The 21,458-nt window shown below is 57.7% G+C and overlaps 1 protein-coding gene across 3 annotated transcripts in view; it reads right to left on the minus strand.

The window, feature by feature from the left end:
* Window positions 1-4,022: 4,022 nt before the first annotated feature.
* ACTN1 (actinin alpha 1) overlaps window positions 4,023-21,458 on the minus strand; it is a 102,069-nt gene continuing 84,633 nt past the window's right edge. The window contains exons 10-22 of one of the 3 annotated variants that reach the window (XM_002719521.6): window positions 21,045-21,275; window positions 17,733-17,880; window positions 13,685-13,835; window positions 13,089-13,197; window positions 12,499-12,639; window positions 11,438-11,620; window positions 11,030-11,164; window positions 9,770-9,949; window positions 9,048-9,194; window positions 8,097-8,177; window positions 7,666-7,731; window positions 6,530-6,688; window positions 4,023-4,765 (exon numbers count right to left, since the gene is read on the minus strand). In XM_002719521.6, the coding sequence (XP_002719567.1) occupies window positions 4,607-4,765; window positions 6,530-6,688; window positions 7,666-7,731; window positions 8,097-8,177; window positions 9,048-9,194; window positions 9,770-9,949; window positions 11,030-11,164; window positions 11,438-11,620; window positions 12,499-12,639; window positions 13,089-13,197; window positions 13,685-13,835; window positions 17,733-17,880; window positions 21,045-21,275 (1,890 nt within the window). In that variant the 3' untranslated portion in view covers window positions 4,023-4,606. The remainder of the gene's footprint in view (window positions 4,766-6,529; window positions 6,689-7,665; window positions 7,732-8,096; window positions 8,178-9,047; window positions 9,195-9,769; window positions 9,950-11,029; window positions 11,165-11,437; window positions 11,621-12,498; window positions 12,640-13,088; window positions 13,198-13,684; window positions 13,836-17,732; window positions 17,881-21,044; window positions 21,276-21,458) is intronic. The other 2 variants (XM_017349365.4, XM_017349364.4) reach the window with 2 other exon arrangements.

Below are 21,458 nucleotides of genomic sequence, written 5' to 3' on the forward strand. Positions count from 1 at the left end.
CCATCACCTGCCGCCTCCCAGGATGCACATCTGTAGGAAGCTGGAATTGGGAGCGGAGCTGGGCCTCACACCCAGGCACCCTGGCATGCGATGCAGGCAGCCCGAGCAGCACCCCAATTGCTAGGCCCGATGCTCACCCCCACACTGAGCTTGGAATCTTCTTGGTCTCTTTCCATGGGCTGCTCCCACACGGTCCCACCTTGGAGCTGAGTTTCAGACCCGGTTTCAGGGTCTCACATTCAATCCTGTGAGACGTCAACCTTACGAAGACAACGTGGGCACCAACAGTTTCCGAGTCTCCTCCCCCTGGCCCTCGGTTAGCCAGTCCCAGAGCCCAAGGCAACCTCCAGCACACTTCCTCTCCCGCCCCACCACCACCACCTTGGTACTCACCAGAAAGATACAGTCTGCACCCTCTCAGCACCATTAACACAGTCACTGCTTGTGGTGGGGCGGAGCAGGAAGGGGGGAGTTGGGGGAGAAGGAAACACCTGTGCGTTGTCATTCAAAGCCAGCAGGGACTCTGGGCACAGGCCACCTCAACTGCGGGACTCGCCATCCTACCCATTTTTCCCATCATTCATTCCCACCAGCATTCAAAGAGATGCCACTTGTCTGAACTCCATGTTTATTTTCATCTTTTGAAAGATAGAGCGGAGACCTCCCACCCGCAGGTTCATTCCCTAAATGCAACAGCCAGGGCTGGGCCAGGCCAAAGCCAGGAGCCTTTGAACTCCATCCGGGTCTCCCTCCTGGGTAGCAGAGCAAGCCCTGAGCCATCATCTCGCGTCTCCTTGTATGTGCGTTGGCAGGAAGCAGCAGTGCCCACACTCCAATGTGGGATGCAGGTTTCCCAACCAGTGGTGTGTACCATGCCTGCCTCCGAGACAGCTTTATGTAGCTCCTTCCATAGAGCCTGGCATCCAACCCCGGAGACAGCTACGCAAGCAGAGCCAAGCCCTCACGGAACCGGTGTTCGCAAGCCATTGTCTGCTTATTGTTTGAAAAATGCATTTGCGTGACAGAGTTTCCATCTGCTGGTTCACACCCCAAATGCCTGCCGTGGTCCAGGGCTGAGCCAGAGCCAAAGCTGGGAGCCAGGAACTGGATCTGGGTCTCCCACGTGGGTGGGAAGATCCAGTGACTTGAGCCACCACTGCTGCCTCCCAGGGGCAGTAAGACAATCTGTCATGTATTAGCTTCCATTTCATTCAGTCTGAAATGTAACTGAAATTAGACATGTGATTTTAATTTTGGAGGTGTAAGGAAACCGATTGTTAGTGAATTACATTAGATTACTCAAGGAATTATCTTCAGTCGAGTCATGCTGGGCAAGACTTCACTGATTGGATTTGATTATGCCTGAGTCAGGAGTTCGATGTCCTGGGAAGACTTATTAAAACTTGTCAATATGATGTAAATAGGCTTAAAGACATTCAATGAAGTTTGCAAACAGGGTTAACTGTGCCTGGGGAATTTAATCTGCTACATGTATGAATGATGAAAGGAAAAGCCAGAGTGTTAACTTTACAGGAAAAAAAACACGTTATCAACACAAGAGGTGCACAAGACCTTAAAAGCTTAAGAATCTAGGTTTTTGAAATTTCCTCCCTTGGCCAGGTGCCGTGGTGCAGGCTAAGCCACAGCCTGGGATGCTCACAGCCCTCATGACAGCGCCTGAGGCCGCGTCCTACCTCTACTTCCAATCCAGCCTTTTGCTAGTGGACGTGGGAGGCACCAGCTGCAGGCCCCAGTCCTTGACTTCCCACTACCCTGCGGGAGACACAGTGGAGCTCCTGGGTCCTAGCTTCGGCCTGGCCCAGCCTCAGCTGTTACACACATTTGGGAAATGAATCAGCAGACGGAAGACCTCTGTCGCTTTTAAATAAATGAAACAAACATACAATTTACTCCCTAGATAGGAAATTAATTTTATGCAGTAACTTGGTAGACACACCTTAGTTCAAATGGCTTCCACTTTTACAAAAAGTGAGCAGACAAGGACGCTGCTATAGTTTTCAAAGGATCTGGCTCCTTGATTCAGGAATTTAAACCCAGATGGCTGAACCAAGCGATGGCCCAGTCTTGGGCTGTGAACCTCCCAAACTGTGAGTTGCAATACACTTCCTTCCTTCACAGCTAAAGTATTCACCTGTAACAAAAAGCTGGCAGGGACAGAAGCCACTAACCACAGGCCTCTGTATTTGCTCTGGGTTTGTTTAGAAAACTTTCTGGCTGCAAAAAAGTTCCCTTCCACCCCAACTTCCAAACAATTTTGCCCTTAGATTTGCATGAAAATAACCTCTGATCCTGGGAAGACCAGGACCTGGCCTTTGTCCCGGGGCTTTTTTCCATGAAACTCAGCTCACCTGCCGGGGGTCAAATCCACAGCAGTTTCCCAAGACAGACGCCAAGCTCTCTCTCCATACCCCTTCCCCAGAAGCCCTCTCATCCGGACCCTCTTTCCCAGGTCTATAGGTGTTCCAGAAACTTCCTGAACTCATCTCTAAACAAGAAGGCCTCAACCCTGGTGCCAGGTGCCGCGTTCTGACCTGGTCTTTGTCCTCTTAATGGGGGGGACACACCATGTGACGGGTCCTCCTGTTTTGAGATCCCTCAACGGAAGGAAGCCCCTGCAACTGAAGACTTGTCACACTTCCGTCTCCTGAGAGTTCTAGGAGCTTCGTGCTGTCGCATCAGTGTTACAACGGCACAAGTATCCTCACTCACAGGGAAGGCTGGTGCAGAAGTCCTGCCCATACCGGGGAAGGGCAGTCCTGGATATGAACCCTGGGCAATTTCACTCCATAGACCCAGGCCCCCTGAAACTACTACACCAGTTCTAACAGAGCCATAACACGAACACAGACCTCTGGCTTCAGTTGCTAAATTACATCATTTCCATAACCCACTGTGCTGTTCATGAAGAGTCCATGTGCATGAAAGATAGCTTCAGGGAAGAAAAAAAAAAGGGAAAAGGCTACAGCAATACACGCACATCACCAGCTGGGAGTCTGCGTGGCCAGCGTGCCCCCAGGAGATGCTGGGCAGCTCTTCTTTGTGGAACTTTAAAAATAATTTATTGATTTGAGAGGCAGACAGACAGAAAAAGAGACAGACACAAAAGGCGCTCCCATGGGTTGGTTCACTCGCCCAAGCGCACCTGCCATGGCCAGTGCTGGGCTGCGCCAAAGCTGGGAGCCAGGAGCTCAACTCAGGCCTTCCAGGGGGTTGGCAGGGACCCAACTACCTGAGCCGTCGCCAGCTGCCGCCCAGGGTCTGTGAGCAGGGAGCTGGACTCGGGGGCTGGAGCCAGGGATGGAAACGCAAACGCCACCGTGGGACCTGGGCACCTTAACCAGCAACGTAACTGCTGGGCTCAGTGCCCACCCCCAGTGGAACGCTCTGCTATAGCCGGATGATTCTTAGAGACAGCTCAGGCTGGTCTCTGCAGCAAACAGAGTAGCGGCCACACAGATGTCAGAGAGCCATGATGCTGTGGAGGGCACGGAGGGGCAGGGCCCATCACCACGCATCCGTCTAAAGGAAGAAACTAAAGTGTACGGAGACTGAACACACCAGGGTCAAAAATGTAGCAGGGGCGGGTCCAGGCGCCCCACGCCACCCCGGACCCCTCCGCTCTGCAAACAGCGAAGTGTCAGGGGCATCATCCAGCAGAGCCCGTGCCAAGGACATCCCGCAGTCCCTGCTAATGGACGTGGGAGGCACCAGCTGCAGGCCCCAGTCCTTGACTTCCCACTACCCTGCGGGAGACACAGTGGAGCTCCTGGGTCCTAGCTTCGGCCTGGCCCAGCCTCAGCTGTTACACACATTTGGGAAATGAATCAGCAGACGGAAGACCTCTGTCTTCTGTCTTCTTCTGTCTGGCGTCCTGTGTCGTAGCGGGCAATAACGACGAGTTCCCTGGTCAGAGCCCATGTTGAAAAAGCGCCTCCTCACACCTCCGAGTGGACTTCAAAATGAGAAGCCACATAAATTCTCTTCCTTAAAAAACAAGCCACTTCCAAAGATTTCCTTTAATATCATAAAATATTTCCATGGACAAGTGATCTAGCAACACATGCACCAATGTGCCTCTTGACAGGAGTTCCCCCGACCCCTACCCCCTCCCACACCAAGGCTGGTGTGAGAGCGGAGAAATGAATACAGCAGATGGAACAGAGAGAAGAGAACAAATCAGTAAAAAGGATGAAACATAACTTTGTGCTTGGTTATTTTCCTATGTCACAACAAAACAAAACATTTCGGTGCAAATAGTTAATTTTTCCTCTTTTCCATTGAAGTCTGGTGGAGAAAAAATACTTTTTCTATAATAAAATATGTAGTTTTTTTGTTTTTTGGCTTTTTTTTTTACTTTTTTTAACATAATTTTTTTTCTTTTTTTTCTTTTTTTTTTCTTTTTTGCAGAAAATAATTTTGTAAACTGTCACTTTGTGGGCTGGGAGGCTTGGTGCCACGTGGGTCCCGGCTCACACGGTCGGTCGGAGGCTGGGAGGCGACACCATGCCCTGGGCAGGGGATGGGGGGCAGCGGCGGCGCGGGCGAGGGCGGGGCGAGGGCGGCGGGGCGGGCGGGAGAGGGCGGATCAGAGGTCGCTCTCCCCATACAGCGCCGTGGAGAAGGACATGTAGTCCAGGGCACCGGGCACGGCATCAGGGCCCGTGTAGGGGGCCATGCGTGCGATGCAGTACTCGGCCTGGTCGGGCGGCAGCTCGCGGCGCAGCTCATCCACCGTGATGTAGTTCTGTGGAGACAGAGCGGTCAAGGCGGTAGCAAGAACCCGGCTTGTCCTGCAAGAAGCCCCGCCCACCCCCTTTTGGGCTCCCACGTCGTCCTCCTGAGCTTAAGAGGATTCTTTGAGCAGTTCTTGGGGAAAGATGGAATTAAAAGCATGAGTTCATTTTGGTGCAAGAATTTTTTTAAATCATAATACATGCAAAGTGTATATTATGAAAAAAAATTGCATGATTTCAAAAATTTTCACACCAAAATAACTGCTACTTTTAATTCTGTTTTCCACAACCTGTTGGAAGCATGCACTTATGTACAGACAGACGCATCCACACGCATGTGAAAATGCACATATATGAGGGAGCACCTCAAACTTGGTGAAAATTTGGCATTGTCTTTCAATTCCACTTCCTGTGAACTTCCGGAGCCCCGTTATTTCTAAGTGATCTACATGTAAAAATCATCTCATGTTTCCACTTCACTGCCACTTTTAGCCTCTTCCCGAGCTGCTTCCACGTGCTCATCACACCCACAGGTGTCCCGTGTCCCACCATCCCGCCACGCGCTCGGCAGTATCTGGTGCGACACTCACTCAGCTGGGCCCTCCGGAGGCTAAGGCCAGAGAATCTAGTTCTGTGGACCCTCAGGAGGTGACACCGAGCATCCTGGTTTGGGCATCACTGCCACAAACAGCATCCAAATTCTGGCTGTGTTGTCCCAGCCCGTGTGGACCCTGTCCCACCCCAGCCAGTTCCCATGCCAGGTCTCCGCCTGCCCCTCCCCCTGGGGCTCACTCATGACAGGTGTACTGAAAGCTGCTTCTTTTAGGAGCTGGAAGGTCCAGGGGAGCTCACGCAGGGGCTCTGACCCCCGGGCTATCCCCCAGCCCCATGTCCCGCCTCTACCAGAGTCCCTGGGAACAGGTGGGAGGGACCAGGCCCCTTTCTGGAGCTGTCTTCCTCCTCTACAAAGCCAGTCACTTCTGAGGGTCCTCCCAGCTCCAAGAGACTGCAGCTAATTGGGGTGTCCCTGAGCTTTAGGGACCTCGGCAGTTTCCGCCCTAATTCCCTTACAGATTGAGATCAGTCTCATAAACGACACTCCCTATTGGTTTTGGCTTCTTACTAAGTCTTTGCAGCTCTGAATAAAGGGCAGCGTAGGATATTCTGTGTTTTTTACAGAAAGGCAATCTGCCCCCCAACACCCCATCCTCCCCTCCCCCAGTTTATTCTGGATCCTACTTGAGTCCTTTCTTAACACTACAGGGAACTGGGCCTCCTACGAATCCCTCAGGTGCCTGTGCCAGAGATGGCTGTGGATCTGAGTGACAACCAGGTGCACCCGTCGGCTCCCAGCCTGGGCCCCGGCTTCCCGAGACGGCGCCATCTGCATCCTCCCCTCCCACTCCTCCCCGCCAGGTAGGAGACTGCAGAGTACCCAGGAGATCTGGAAACTGGCAGTGGCCCACTGCTCAGGGTATAAAAATGAGAGAGCCCTGGGTGTCTCCTGCTCCCCAGCTGTAATCCATGCCTGAGCCCAGGAGGATTTCAGGGCTTCTCAGATGGACTTTCCAGCGTCCAACCTCAGACCCCACAGACCCCACAGCTGCGCCCCTGCCACATCACCACCAGGAGGAGCCCTTCCCCGGAGGTGGTGTCCTGGCAGAGACCCCTTCAGCCTGACACCTGACCTGAGCCTGAGGCACTGCGGAAACATGGACGACCACCAGAGGCCCTCTGGGAGCCGGGAAGCTCAGCACCAAGCCGCAGGGACCCACCTTGTCCCCAGCCAGAATCTTGAAAGAAGCCATGACTTGGTCCGCCGTATCGGTGTCTGCCGTCTCCCGGGACATGAAGTCGATGAAGGCCTGGAAGGTCACTACCCCGAGGCGGTTGGGGTCCACGATGCTCATGATGCGGGCAAATTCTGCCTCTCCCTGGAGGGAACAGCCAGCCCCCGGCCCTGTGAGCCCCGGCCTGCCTGAGTTAGCTCTGACAGACTCGAGCCTCAGAGGCCTCAGAGTAGGCTGTGACGGAATGAGGCCCAGCAGCCCCTTGACCTAACCTAGACTGTCCCGAGGGCATGACAGGGACACAGCACTCCAGAGTGGGGACCCCCAGCCCTACAGAGGCCTGAGCCCCTGCTGGACAGACAATGCAGATGTTAATGCTGCATGCCAGGCATGACTTCACTGCCTTATATACACTCATTCATTCCGTCCTCACAACTACATGATCTGCATGGTATCGATGGGGCAGGTGCCTCACCCACGGCTGCCCAGCCAGAAGCGGAGCTGGGGTCTCCACAGTCTGCTCCCTCCCCTCCATGCAGTGTTTCCTATGTGCCAGCCATGCACAGAGTTCCCCCAAGCCCCTTCACTGAACCCTGACAACCAGGCTGCAGGCTGGGGCGCAGAGCTGGGATTTGCTCCCAGGGTCACTGCGTCCAGCCCAGCCCTTCCCGGGCTGTGGTTTGCAGTCCCTGACTGTGCAGTGAAGCCCCTGCCCTGCTCACGGCGGTTGGGTGGGTGGGTGGGGCCCAGGACAGGGCCATCCCAGAGTGGAGGCAGAATGGCAATGTCTGTGCCTCTTATGGGAGGAACAGCTGAGCCCGCACCCGGCATATCCAAACCACCAACCTGGGTCAGCCCAGCACCCGCAGTGGAAGCAAAGATGTGCCGCCTTCACACTCAGTGCCAGAGGCTGAGCAGGCAGAGCCGGAGGCGACTCGGGGCCAGGGCCAGGCCTGGCTTTAGGTGCCATCCTCCCCCAGGCCCAGAGGCTCGAGGCTCCTCCCAGGAGGGCAGCCCCCAGCCTGTGGGACACGGGCCTGGCCCTGCCAGGCCGTGGCCTCTTCAGCCAGCCAGCCAGCGCAGGGCGAGGCCTGGCGGACACAGGGCGGGGTTTACATTACCATGTTGTAACCCATGGAGATCAGGCAGGCGCGGAAATCATCCGTGTCCATCATGCCTGTCTTCTTCTGTGGGGTCAGAGGGGGGGACCGGCGCGGGCCAGGAGGACAGGGCACAGACAGGACCACAGGAGGAGGAGACACACAGACAGGGCCGGGGAGACGTCCCCAGGCAGGAGGAAGACACGGGGGAGGCACACGGCCATCCACAGGGAGAAGGACGGTGGGCACCCAGCAGGTTCCCACGGAAGACGACCGAGGGAGGAGGAGCCCAACACGGGGCGGGCAGGGACAGGAGGAGAGGACGAGAGCCCCACGGCCCACAGGAAGGGGGACAGCGAGATGTGGACAGACAGAGAAGAGAAAAAGGAGAAACGCGTTATTTCTCGCCCCCGAGGCCACCCCTGAGCGTGCTCCATGCAGGAGGTGAGTACCTGGGGGTCGTTGCCAATATCATAGCCCAAGCTGATGAGGCAGGCTTTGAACTCCTCGGGACCCAGCGTGCCGGAGTGATCCTGGGGCCGCGGTGCGCCAGGCAGTGAGCCATGCGGTGCCAGGGAGGTGAGGCCGTGAGGGGGCGGGGGTGGGCCATGCCCGGTGGAGGGAGGCGTGTGTGGGAAACATGGGAGGAGGCATGCGGATGGAGGGGTGGGGGGGTGGAGGGCGAGGGGGAGGGGAAATAAAACGCACACGGTTAGACACACGGGCCGGGCTCTCAGGGTGCCCTGCCCCGCACTCGCAGCCCTGCTCCGGGGAAGCAGGGCCGGCGGGAGCAAGATGAGCCACGCAGGTGAGAAGCTCCGCCCACAAGTGCCCAGGCCACACCCTGGTGTCCCCTTGAGGGCTTCCCCCACCCAGGTGCCTGGAGGGCGGTGAAGCAGGCGAGGGTGGTGGGCAGCACCTGACCCCATGCACCCCCTCCCCACCAAGCCCCAGGGCCCTGGGAAGGGGTGGCCAACTGAACATGGGACCTGTCCTGGTGCTGGGATGGGGACCCAGAACGGAGGACAGTGACAGCCCAGGGACCTCTCCTCTGCCCCTGTGTCTCCCGAGGGCAGAGGTGAGGGACAGTCCCCACAGCTAGGGGGCAGCAGGCCCTCACTCCTGAGGGCTGAGTGGTCCAGGTGGGAGAGCAAGCGTGAGGTTCAAAGGTGAGGGTCAAAGGCCCTTCCTCCACCTGCTCTCTCCAGAGAGGACCAGGGCATCAGGACAGGCTGCCTCGTGGTACACGCTGGGTACTTCCTCCCACTGCCCCCTCTCTTCCTTGCCCAAGAACTGGGCCCTGCATGGTGGCCCATGTCCAGGGCTGTGCCCTCCAGGACCCTGGGGCAGGGGCAGGGGCCAGGGCTGGGGCTGCTGTCGGCCAGCACAGGGTGGGCTCTCACCCGATCGAAGTGGTTGAAGGAGGCCCGGAACTCGTTCATCTGCTCCTGGCTGATGCCTTTGGCGTCGCGGGTCAGGATCTGGTTCTCCACCTCATTGATGGTTCTGGCAATGGTGGTGAGCAGCTGCTCCCAGCCCACACGGATGTGCTGGGGGGCGGGCGAGGGGGCCGGTCAGCCGAGGGCTCCCGGGCCTGGGCTCCCGGCTGCCCCCAGCTCTTTCTGTCCCTGGCCACAGAAATGGCCAAAGCGGTCAAACTCAGGCTGGATTTTCGGGGCCACCAGAGGGAGGAGACCAAGGCAGGACAGAGGACACTAGATGATGAAAGGGACGGCAGAGACCAGGACTTGCCGAGGTCAGGAAGGGACAAAAAAGTGGGTGAGTCCCTTACTCCACAACCACACGTGGCCACGCACAACTGCACGTTCACAGCACGCACAGCGGGGCACCACCTATGAGACAGCGGCCCATCACCGAGCGACCACGCCGCCGCCCGGGTCTGCGCCAGGACACCTCTGTCAACCCGCTCCCTGGGGTACCTGGAAGGCACTGAAGACTGAGCTCTGGGGGTGAAAAAGGACTGAGTCTCTCCTCCGCCTGTGCCCCGTTTCCCTGGGAGATGGCTCGCCTCCCTCCTCAGCCCCCCGCCTCAGCTCAGGAGGGGAGAACAGACAGGGGGTGGGGGCACAGGATCCCTCCCGGAGAAGCGAGGCTGGCCGCCCACCTCCATGGTGTAGTTGGTGTGCTTGTTGTCGAAGATGAGCGCCTCCTGGATGAGCTGGTGGTCGCCCTCCAGCTGGTCGATCTTGGGCTTGTAGTTGACGATGCTCTTCTCGTACTGCCGCAGGTGGCTGAGCTGGTCCTCCAGGGTCCCGTGCATCTCGATGGAGATCCTTCCGATCTCCTGCTCGGCGGGCGGAGGCGCCTTGTCAGACCCCCGCACTCTGCACCCGCGGGGGGCACCACGGGCCCCCACGGTCACGGCTAACCCCCTAGAGCATTCTCCCTTCCTATGCCAGCCCTAGGGAGACCGTGACTGGTCATTAATAAGGCACCCTTGGTACGGAAACAGGTGTGTAGCAGTGTTATCACGGCACGCAACACCTCCTGTCTCTTAGCAGTTAGCCTCGGTAAGAGGAGGCAGGGTCGGCCGCTAACTCCCAAGGTCACTCCCTTGCTTGCCATCCAATTGCCCTTCCCAAACACCGTTCCCAACCCTGGTGCATGTCAGGGCCCCTTGCTGTGCCCTCTGAGCCGGGATCCCCACAGCCTCAGCACACCCTGCTTAGCGGCCAGTGGCCAGGTTCTCCCCCTAGGATGTCTGCCTTGGCCCACCCGAATCCCAGCCACCCCGGAGTGCCAGGCCTGGAGTCCGCTGCATTTCTGCCTGCCACTTAACTAGGTGGACAACCTCGTGCTGTGAAAGCACTGTCCATCCATTCAACTCAACCTCACTAACATCTCCTGAGTCTCTATTAGGCACGATATGCCAACGGGGCTTGGGGGTGGGTGGGGGCACACCAGTGTGAGTCTGACGTGGTCTCTCCCCTCAAGGGGCTCAGAGGCCACACTCCTGCCCTGCTCCACTCCTCTACAGCACCCCAATATCCAGCCCACACATTCAGCAAGAAACTATGTTCAGCCAGGGTTCAGCTCTCTTTCTAAGCAGATGGTCCTCTTTGGCCAAGCTCCTGGCTGAGGACAGAAGGGGAGGCCTGGTCAATGAGATAAGCCCAGGCGCTCGAGCCGAAGCAGCCTTCGGGGAGTGGAGCCTTCCACGGAACTGTCCTAGGCACTCCTTAGTCTCGCCCTTGTGTCGGGCTTGGCTGCCGCGTGAGAAAGTGGGACGAAGGTGCCAGGCCTTCCCCACACAGGCCTCTGCACTCCCTGGCCGGCAGCCCGCGGGCCACAGGCTCTGCACCTCAGTCCTCCACGCGTCCTGCAACCCGGCCAGCTGCTCTCGGCTTCCTGGGACGGGACCCACCTCCATCTTGGTCTGGATCCAGGGCCCGATGACGTTGGCCTGCGCCCCAAACTGCTTGCGTAGCCTCTCATTGTGCTGCTGGCGTGCGTGCTCCTCTGTCAGAGCCTGGTCCCGCCGTGGCACCAGCTGCCGCACCTGGGGGGCGGGAACAACCACCAGATTTTGGGGAGGGGCCGGCCGTCTGCCCCATGGACCCTGCTCCGAGAAAACCAAGGGCCCAGGAGTGGGAGGGGCTGGTGAGTAACAGAGTAAGACTGAAGATGTCGACCTGTTCAGAAATTCCCTCTCTGAACAAATATTCAGTGTCCACTGCGTCACAGTTGAGAAAATGAAGCAGACGGAAATCAATGAACAACAAATAATCCCTGCCCACCCCCTCCCACTGGCCAGCAGGGCCCTTCAACTCACATGGTCCCATTTGCCATTGATCTCCTGAGGCGTGATGGTTGTGTAGGGGTTGGTGCCGGCCATGTTGACGTGGTAGGTCTGGACAATCTTGGACACCTCGTTGTGGATGCCCAGGATGGCCAGGCGCTCCTTGTCGGCATCGGGGAGGGTGGCCTTGAACTGCTCGTGGGCTGTGGTCAGTCCCTGGACAGAGATGGGGAAGCCCCAAGGGAGATGAGCAAAGGGAGGCCCAGAGGGGCCAGGGCGGTGGAAGGGCCACAGGAGGCCAGGTCCCACCCCAGCTGGGAGACTGAGGCAAAGCTGACAGCAACCGCCCCAGGATGTTCCGCCCCCATAGTCAGATCACAGACAAGGGGTGCCCGTGTTAGGTGTGCTCCTGGGTGACCACCCCAACACTGCTTCCTCAGCTCTTTGCCAGAACTTTTTTTTTTCTTTTTTTTTGACAGGCAGAGTGGACAGTGAGAGAGAGAGACAGAGAGAAAGGTCTTCCTTTTGCCGTTGGTTCACCCTCCAATGGCCGCCGCAGCCAGTGCGCTGCAGCCAGCACACCACGCTGATCCGAAGCCAGGAGCCAGGTACTTATCCTGGTCTCCCATGGGGTGCAGGGCCCAAGCACTTGGGCCATCCTCCACTGCACTCCCAGGCCACAGCAGAGAGCTGTCCTGGAAGAGGGGCAACCGGGACAGAATCCGGCGCCCCGACCGGGACTAGAACCCAGTGTGCCGGCGCTGCAAGGCGGAGGATTAGCCTAGTGAGCCGCGGCGCTGGCCAGAACGTTTCAATATCCCACCCTGCAGCCATATGGAAGATCAAGGAAGCCATCGACGGGTGTGAAATGAGCGCCAAGATAAACGCTGACTCAGAAGCCAGGGCTCAGGATGCATACGGCATAGTTTTTGTGCAGAAGAAAGAGTGCAGAGAAGGGGTAAATCTGAGCATCTGCTGGTTATGCAGGTTGCGCGGTGGGGGTGGGGTAAGTGGTGGGGAGAGCTTAGTGTACGAGGCAAAGGTCTCAGATCTGTGAAGGCCTTGGGGTGCTCTAGGGCCCAGGGACGGCACACCTGGATCTCCTCGATGGTGTGCACGATGAAGGTGTCCTGCAGGTCCTCCATGGCGCCCTCCATCCAGTTGTTGAAGGGGGCGGCCCGCTTGGCATACTCCAGGTACAGCTGGTCAATGGTCTCCAGCAGCTTCTCCGTGCGCTGGGGGCGCCCGACAGGGTGATCAGCGTAGGACATCCAGAATCACGCCCGCCCCCTGAGAGCCTCCTGCTGACCACCCCCCCCCCCCCCCAGGGCTAACACCCAGGGCTAGAAGGGCGCCGGCTCTCCGGGTCTGGAATAGGGATGTCTTCCCCTGGCCTGGCCACCAGACAGTCTGGCCTCTGTGGGTCAGGGGAGTTCTCAATGGCCGGAGTGGGGAGGGCGAGCGCACTGAACTGGGTGAGTGACATGTGGTTAGGGTAGGAGGCACCCCTGCCAGGGCAGAGTCCAAGTCCTGGGCCAGAGGGAAGCTCCCCTAACCAGGCCAGGGTGGGGGATGTGCAGGAAATGTAAGGAGCCCTTCAGCCCAAGCCAAGGGGGCCACGATGCAGGCAGCGGCACGCACAGAGCTGTGGGCGCAGGCCTCGCCCTCCTTCCCGGGCCCTCACCTCCAGAGCTTCCCTCCGCTTCTGGGTTAGGGCCCCCAGATTGTCCCACTGGTCACAGATCTTTTGGCAACGGGAATTGACACTGGGTGAGTCGTAATAGTCCAGCTCACTGGAGAAGAAAGAGACAAGAAACCAGGTGACTTCCGGGGCTGGCGTGCAGGGGCATTGGTGGTGGTGGAAGAGCGAGCGCAGTTCCCTTTGGACGTTCCAGGCACCCTGCACACCCCTGCTCCTCGGCTTCCAGGAGACCACAGAAGGCCCATCCTCCTCTCCAACAGGCCCCCCTGCCCCAACCGAGGCTGAAGGTGATGCCAGCCGTGCCCCCGACACCCAGCGGCCCAGAGGAAGCTCAGAGCTCAGAGTCAAGGCGTGCGTGGTCATCGTCTGGTCCCGCACTGCTCACAGGCGAGGACCAAAGACCCAACAGGAAGCGGGGGCGGGGGGGCGGGGCACGGCCTCCTTCCCCACCACGAGGGCTGTCCTTTGTCTCCCGCAGCCACACCCTTCTGCCCTCCCACGGCACAGCCCCATCTCCCAAGGCAGCAGGGCCCCTGCACGAGGCCACGGAAGGGCGGGCATGCCGGGCGCAGGCCTACTTGAGCTCCTGCGCGATGGCGGCGATCTGCTCCACACGGTCCTGGTGGGCAGCCAGGTCGCTCTCGAAGGCCTCGTGCTTCTTGAGCAGGGCCTTGATCTCCGACAGCGTGGCCGTCTCGTAGTCCTTCTGCCGCAGCATGGCCTCTTTGCCTGGTTGAGAGAGAGGGGCCCGGGGCTGAGCAGGAGTGGGGGGCAGGGGCCGCCTTCCCGGCCCCAGCATGCACCTCTCAGGGCCCTAAGAGCCCCGCTTCTGGGGGGGGGGGGTCCTTCCTGCAGAAGTGTCTCCCACCCAGGGATCTGCAGGGCAAGAAAGCAGATGTGTGGCCAGAGCACTATGTTATGGCTCGGCAAAGTCGCTGCTCGCCGTGGAGCATTTCTGGGGCACAGGGGCAGGAGTTTGGTCTGGCGGTTGGGACCGCAGTGAGGATGCCGGCATCCCACAGGGCAGTGCCTGGGTTCCACCCGCTGGCTCCCTGCTGCCTCCCGACTCCAGCTTCCTGCTAACACAGACCCTGGTCAACAGCAGTGGTGGTCCCAGTAACTGGCTTCCTGCTACTCACATGGGAGACCTGGACTGGGTTCCTTGCTCCCTACTTTGGCCCTGGCCCAGTCTGGCCATTCTGGGCATCTGGGGCATGAGCCAGTGGATGTAGCTCTGTACATTCCTCCAAAAACTAGTTCTGCAGAAGTACAAGTGCACTTCAAAAAGTTCGTGGAAACTGGAATTAAAAGATAAGCTTATTTGAGTGTGAAAAGATTTGAAATCCATGCGTATGAAGGTTTTTTTTAAAAATTCATGAAAGGGGCCGGTACCGTGGCTCACTTGGTTAATTCTCCACCTGCAGTGCTGGCACCCCATATGGGCACCAGGTTCTAGTCCCGGTTGCTCCTCTTCCAGTCCAGCTCTCTGCTGTGGCCCGGGAAGGCAGTGGAGGATGGCCCAAGTGCTTAGGCCCTGCACCCACATGGGAGACCAGGAGAAGCACCTGGCTCCTGGCTTAGGATCGGTGTAGCTCTGGCCGTGGCGGCCATTTGGGGGGTGAACCAACGGAAAGAAGACCTTTCTCTCTGTCTCTCTCTAACTCTATCTATCAAAAAAAATTCATGAAAATGTGTGTATATATATATATATATTTTTTTTAGTTTTCATTCATTTATTTGAAAGGCAGAGTAGCACAGAGAGAGGGAGGTAGAGAGACACTGAGAGAGAGAGAGTTTCCAACCACTGGTTCATTCCCCAAATGCCCACAACAGCTGGGGCTGGGCCAGGCCATAGCCAGGAGCCAGGAGCTCCACGAAGACTCCTGGTGTGGATGACAGGAGCCCATGTGCTTGGGCCATCATCTGCTGCCTCCCAGGTATGTTAGCAGGAAGCCAGATCAGAAGCGGAGTTGGGACTCGATCCCCTGCACTCCAGTATGGGAAGTGGGCATCCAAAGCAGTGGCCAAACCCATTGTGCCACAAGGCCCACCCTTCTTTTTTCTTTAAATTAGTATAATAGAATAATATGACACCTTTGGAAAAGGCATTACAGATAAGCCTACCGATCTCCTCCTGTTCACTCTTTCCTTATATGGACATGTTGTTAAAACACTGGGTGTAGGGGCCGGCGCTGTGGTGCAGTGGGCTAAGCCTCTGCTTGCAGTGCTGGCATCCCACATGGGCTCTGGTTTGAGTCCCGGCTGCTCCATTTCCAATCCAGCTCCCTGCTAATGGCCTGGGAAAGCAGTGGAAGATGGCTCAAGTGCTTGGGCCCCTGCACCCATGCGGGTGACCTGGAAGAAGCTCCTGGCTCCTGGCTCCAGATCGGCCCAGCTCCGGCCATTGCAGCCACTTGGGGAGTGAACCAGCAGATGGAAGACCTCTCTTTCTCTCTGTCTCTCCCTCTTTCTGTCTGTAATTCTGTCTCTCAAATAAATAAATAAATATTTTAAAAAATCACTGGGTGTATGTCAATTATGTTTCTCCCTTTTCTTTTGAAGATCTATTTATTTGAAAGGCAGGGTGACAGAGCGGCATCAGGAGAGAGAGAGAGAGACCAGGAAAGAGAGAGAGAGAGGTCTTCCATTCACCAGCTCACTCCCCAAATGTCCACAACACAACAGCCCAGGCTAGGCCAGGGTGAAGCCAGGGACTTAGAACTCCATCTTGGTCTCCCACAGGGTAGCAGGGGCCGAGCCCTTTAGCCATCTTCCACTGCCTTCCCAGGCACATCAGCAGGAAGCTGGATGGGAAGTGGAACAGCAGGTCTCGAACTAGCACCCATGTGGGATGCTGGCATTGCAAGTGGCAGCTTACCCCGCTGCATCACCACATTGGCCCCCATCTTGCTTTTAAAATACTTAGGGGTACACCATCATGGCCAGTCTCTCCTCTGTGGTCCTCCTGTGGTGTACTCTTCCGGCTACACCATGTTCTGTAGCCACTCACTGCCCTGCTGTGGGGGTGCAGGCCCCTTGGATTTCACTACGATAGATGTCTCCCCACAAATGTCTCCAACCCAACACGCGATTCCCTCCAGACAGCCTGAAGAAATGCAACTGCTAGGTTAGAGTGTAACTAAAGGCTCAGGTGATAGAGAGCCAAACCACGTCCACAGAGGGTGTGCCGGCATGCCGGCACTCGCAAGGCCTGGCTGGTGGCCGGCAAGCTGCTGGGGCCTTTTTCCTCTGTACCCTGGCCATGACCTATCCGTGGCCAGGAGAGGATACCCCAGAAGCAGCCATCCCCTTCCACTCTGCAGCACACATCCCGCCCAGGGTGAACGCCCCTTCTCCGAAATGCGCACGCTCCTGATTTTGGAGTTTCTCAGATTTGGGTAGACTTGGCTGTCGCAGCATCCTTAATCCGAAAATCCAAAACCTAACAAGCTCGGGAATTTGAGACTTTCTGAGAGTCACGTCAGCACTCGGATCAGATTTTTGGATGAGGGATGCTCCAGCTGCACACGCAGCAGGAAGTGAAGCCCACTCCCCCTTAGATGAGTCAAGTGCATGCCTTTGCCCACCTCAGGCCACCCCACATGGCCCTGGGGCCCGCCCTTTCTGCTCATCTCCAGTCTAAGGTCTGAGGAGCACAGCTCAGGACTGAAAGGGGGACTCTAAGGCTCCGAGCTCCATGGCTAAGGGGTCTGCCCCCGGCGCCCCAGCAGATGGGCAGCCCAATCCCGCCTCCGGCTCTGCCCAGGTTCTAAAGGAAAAGACCACCCCAGGTCTGTCTCTCTGCAGCCACCTTAGGTGCTAATAAACAGGTACTAAACACGGCCCCCAAACACCTCCAATCAGTGCGAGGGGAGGGGCCCTGGTTCACGGTCATTGCCGGAAAACACCCAGAGCCACCGTGCCTGAATGCATTCCACCTGCCGGGCGTTGAACTGTGCAGAAATAGCCGCTCTCCAACCCTGCGAAGGGGCTGTGCAGGCCGGAATAGGCTCCCCATCCCCACACGCAGGTCAACCTGGAATCCTAGCATGGACGTCACTGGCTAGGATGAGGTTATCCCAGACTGGGATGCGGCCTAAACCCAACGACTGGCCTCTATCAAGGAGAGGAAGGAAGAGCCAGTCACAGACACAGAGGCAGCGAGAAGCCCCGTGGGGACGCAGGCAGGGACGCGGCAGGTGGAGGAGCCCTGGCACCACCGGAGGCCACCAGAGCTACAGCGCAGAGGGCCTTGCCTTGTCACCTCCTACTGACACTGTAGGCGGCACCTGCAGCCTCTGCCCCAGGACGGAGCCAACCTCTCCGGCCTGAAGCCCAGGAAACTAAAGCAGCAGGAAACAGAGGCCTGTAGGTAAAGGCATTGCGGGCCGGATTTACCGGGCTTTGAAGCGGCCGAGTCGGGATTCAATGCCGGGCTGACTGGCTCGGCGAGGGAGAGACGCCATCTGTGGCAAGAACACTTCCAAATTCACTAACGGGGTCCCCAAAACCCTCCCCACAGGCCAGCTAAGGAGACTGAAGCAACCAGAGGCTCATAAAACTGCCTAGGAGAGCTGGCAGGAGACAAGGGGAGGGGCCGTGGCCGGGGCGGGCCGGGGGTCTCACCGTCGGTCCAGGCCTCGTGGATGGAGGCCTTCTGCCGGAACTTCTCCGCCAGGTGGTCCAGCCGCTCCAGCCTGCGGATCTCGTTCAGCAGCCACTCCTCATAGCCCTTCTCGGCCTGCTCCAGGCAGCCCCAGGCGTTGTTGATGTCCTGTGGGGATGCGAAGCGCAAGGTCAGGGCCTGCCTGGGACCCCGGGCCCCAGCGCCTCTGGCTGGAGATCCCTGCAGCTGGCTCCAGACCTTCCAGGCACGGCCTCGTCCCCAGCTCCACCCTACCACCCAAGCTATCCCTCCCCAGCCCCGGCTCCCGGGAGTGGGGCCAGAGTCCACGCGGGTGCCAGCTCTGGGCCTTTCAGAGTGAGCCTGGTGGGCACTAGGGCTTGGATGTGTCTTCCTAAACTCCCGTGCTGGAAACTAAACCCCCAACTCAGACATCAGGGTATTGCAGGGAGCACCTCCGAGAGCGGGCTGGGTCACAAGGGCTCTGCCCGCGTGAGTGGGTGAATGCGCTCAGGGATTCAAGGGCTCACGGGTAATTGTGCGAGCGCTCCTGTTACACGGGCCAGGTGCGCTCTGGCGGGCTTGCTCAGCCGCATCAGTGTGCACAAACATGGCTGCGTGAACGCTAGCGCTGTGCACTTGCACTTCCCAGCCTCAGGACCTGAACCTGCAGCGAAATCGACCTCTGTTCCTCATCGGTTTCCTGGTCACGGGGGAGCGAGGAAAGAGCCCAAGGCTCTCCCTGCCCAAGACTGGTCAATCACAAGGGCCACAGGGCATCCGGGGAAGCAGCTACGACGCAGGAGGGCAGCAGGCAGCGAGCTGCCCTGCCTCCCCGCATTCCTGGGTCTGCTCAGCCGGCTCAGGCAGCCGGGACCCTGGCCTGCGTGAGCTGGCCACGCTTCTGAGAGGCAGGTGCTAAGCACAAACCCACCTACCCTTTGAGACAAGGCCACCCCCTTCAGTGAGCACGAGGGTCCCTGGCTGAGCAGTGACGGGACTGAGGCCAGCCTGGGCGTCACCCACCCTACCGTGCACCCCGGGGTGGGCACTGGCTCTATTTCTCACAGAGCACTCTGACCACCTAGGAGCTCCCCATGCAGCCTGGGACCTGTAAAAGCATCAGTCTTCCAAATGGCACGCACAAGGTCAAGGTCTTCTTTCGCCCTTCAAGACCCCCGAGGCCGCCACCCCCAGTGCCATCCGCATTTGCTCATCCCTGCCAGTCCCGCTCAGCACGCCCGCCTGTGCTTGCCACCGCTCATTTTAAAGGCTGACAAGCTCTGCCGTGGTGACCCTGCTACATTTTCTGATATTTCTCTGGCTTCACCAAGTCCTGGAGACAGAGTGAAGGGGCACCAGTGGCATAAAAATGACATGAAAGAGGAGTATTTCCCGAAACAGGAGGCTGGTCACATTGGTTACGTCAGCTCTGTGGGGTTTGGGGACTTTTTAAAAAAAAAATTTGGGGGCCGGTGCTGTGGCGCAGCAGGTTAAAGCCCTGGCCTGAAGCACAGGCATCCCATATGGGCGCCGGTTCTAGTCCCTGCTCCTCTTCTGATCCAGCTCTCTGCTATGGACTGGGAAAGCAGTAGAAGATGGCCCAAGTTCTTGGGCCCCTGCACCCACGTGGGAGACCCAGTGGAAGCTCCTGGCTCCTGGCTTCAGATTGGTACAGCTCCGGCCTTTGCAGCCATCTGGGGAGTGAACCAGCAGATGGAGGACCTTTCTCTGCCTCTCCTCTCTCTGTGTAACTCTTTCAAATAAATAAATAAAATAAATCTTTAAAAAAAAATTGTCTTATTTTGTCCGGGGACAGAGCAAGCTCCTGTCCACTGGTTCACTCCCCAAATGCTTGCAACAGGCTAAGCTGGGCAGAAGCCAGGAGCCAGGAACTCAATCCAGGTCTGCTAAGAGGGCTGAGGGACCCAAGTACTTGAGGCATCATCTGCTCCTCCCAGGGTCCCCATTAGCAGGAAGCTGCAGTCAGGAGGTAGAGCTGGGATGTGAACCCAGTTCCTCTGATGTGGAACACGAAGGTCTTAACCACTTAATCACTAAGCTAAACACCTGCCTCAGCTGTTTTAAAGCAGTCGTTACTATATAAAATATGCTTCCTTTAAAAAAGTATGTAAGGGGGGGCCAGCGCTGTGGCGTAGCAGATAAAGCCACGGCCTGCAGCCCCGGAATCCCATATGGGTGCCAGTTTGAGTCCCACTTCTGATCCAGCTCCCTGCTAATGTGCCTGGGAAAGCAGTGGAAGATGTTCCAAGTGCTTGGACTCTTCCACCCTCATGGGAGACCTGGAAGAGCTCCTGGCCCCTGGCTTCCACCTGGCCCAGCCCCAGCTGTTGTGGCCATTTGGGGCATGAACCAGTAGATGGACAAACTCTCTGTCTCTGCCTCTCTGTAACTCTACCTTTCAAATAAACATTTTTTAAAAATTTAAAATAAATAAAAATTATGGAAAAGACTAAAAAGATCTTCTCAAAAACCTTTTTTTAAAGTTGAAACTAGGTGATAAGTGTTAAGTAATTTGTTTTCTGTATTTTGTGTATTTGTAGTTTTCAAATATCCTACCCCCCACACCAAAAAAAAAAAAAGATTTTGATTAGGTAATAAATGTGCTTGCTTTTTAACTACTTAAGATTCCATGGGGTCAGTGCCGTGGCTCAATAGGCTAATCCTCCACCTGTGGCGCCGGCACACCAGGTTCTAGTCCCAGTCAGGGCGCCAGATTCTGTCCCGGTTGCCCCTCTTCCAGGCCAGCTCTCTGCTATGGCCCGGGAGTGCAGTGGAGGATGGCCCAAGTGCTTGGGCCCTGCACCCCATGGGAGACCAGGAGAAGCACCTGGCTCCTGGCTTTGCATCAGCACTGTGCGCCGGCTGCAGCGCACTAGCCACAGTGGCCATTGGGGGATGAACCAACGGCAAAGGAAGACCTTTCTCTCTGTCTCTCTCACTGTCCACTCTGCCTGTCAAAAAAAAAAAAAAAAAAAAATTCCATGGAAGTAAACCGAACTTTACCGCTGCTGAATTGTGATCTGTTTGGTTCAGTAAGCCAGGAGGCACTGTGTTTTTAAAGACATTTCTAAGGAGGCTGGTGCTGTGGTGGAAGGGCGAGCATGGCCCCGTGTGATCACAGTAGACTGGGCACCCATGGGGTGCAGCGGAGCTGGGGCCTAGGCAGGGCTGCGGGCGGAGAATCGAATCCCAGAGAGGCGCATGCACCCGAAGAGAAGTGCCCACCCCGGCGCGGCGCCGGATCTCGAGCCGCTCTGGGCGGGAGGCGCCCCGGCTGCGACAGTGCTCACCGACACCATCCTGCCCTCGGAGGGCATGAAGGCGGGCCGGTTGCTGAGGCGCAGCTTGGTCTGCAGCGTGTTGAAGTTGATCTCCAGCTGGCACTTCTCCTGCACCTTGGGCGGCTTGTGCAGCCGCCGGTAGTCCCGGAAGTCCTCCAGCTTCTGCTGCATGGCGTGCATGGTGTTCTCGGGCAGCCGGTTCTCCAGCCACGGGATGGTGCGGCGGATCCACTCCAGCAGCTGCGGGGCAGGGAGCGGACACTGGCGCTGGCACGGAGCGGGCGAGGGCTCTGCTCCCAAGACCCGCACCAGGGCCTTCCCTGGGTCCAGGGCGTTCCCTCCGCAGGACTTCCAGCCGGCACGGCTCCACCTCCCTGCCCCTCTCTGCCCCGTCCACACCACAGCAAGCAACTAACAGCTGCT

This window comes from Oryctolagus cuniculus, chromosome 20 (assembly GCF_051225735.1).
Source record: "Oryctolagus cuniculus isolate XC-2025 breed Fujian yellow rabbit chromosome 20, ASM5122573v1, whole genome shotgun sequence".
NCBI classification, from domain to species: Eukaryota; Metazoa; Chordata; class Mammalia; order Lagomorpha; family Leporidae; genus Oryctolagus; species Oryctolagus cuniculus.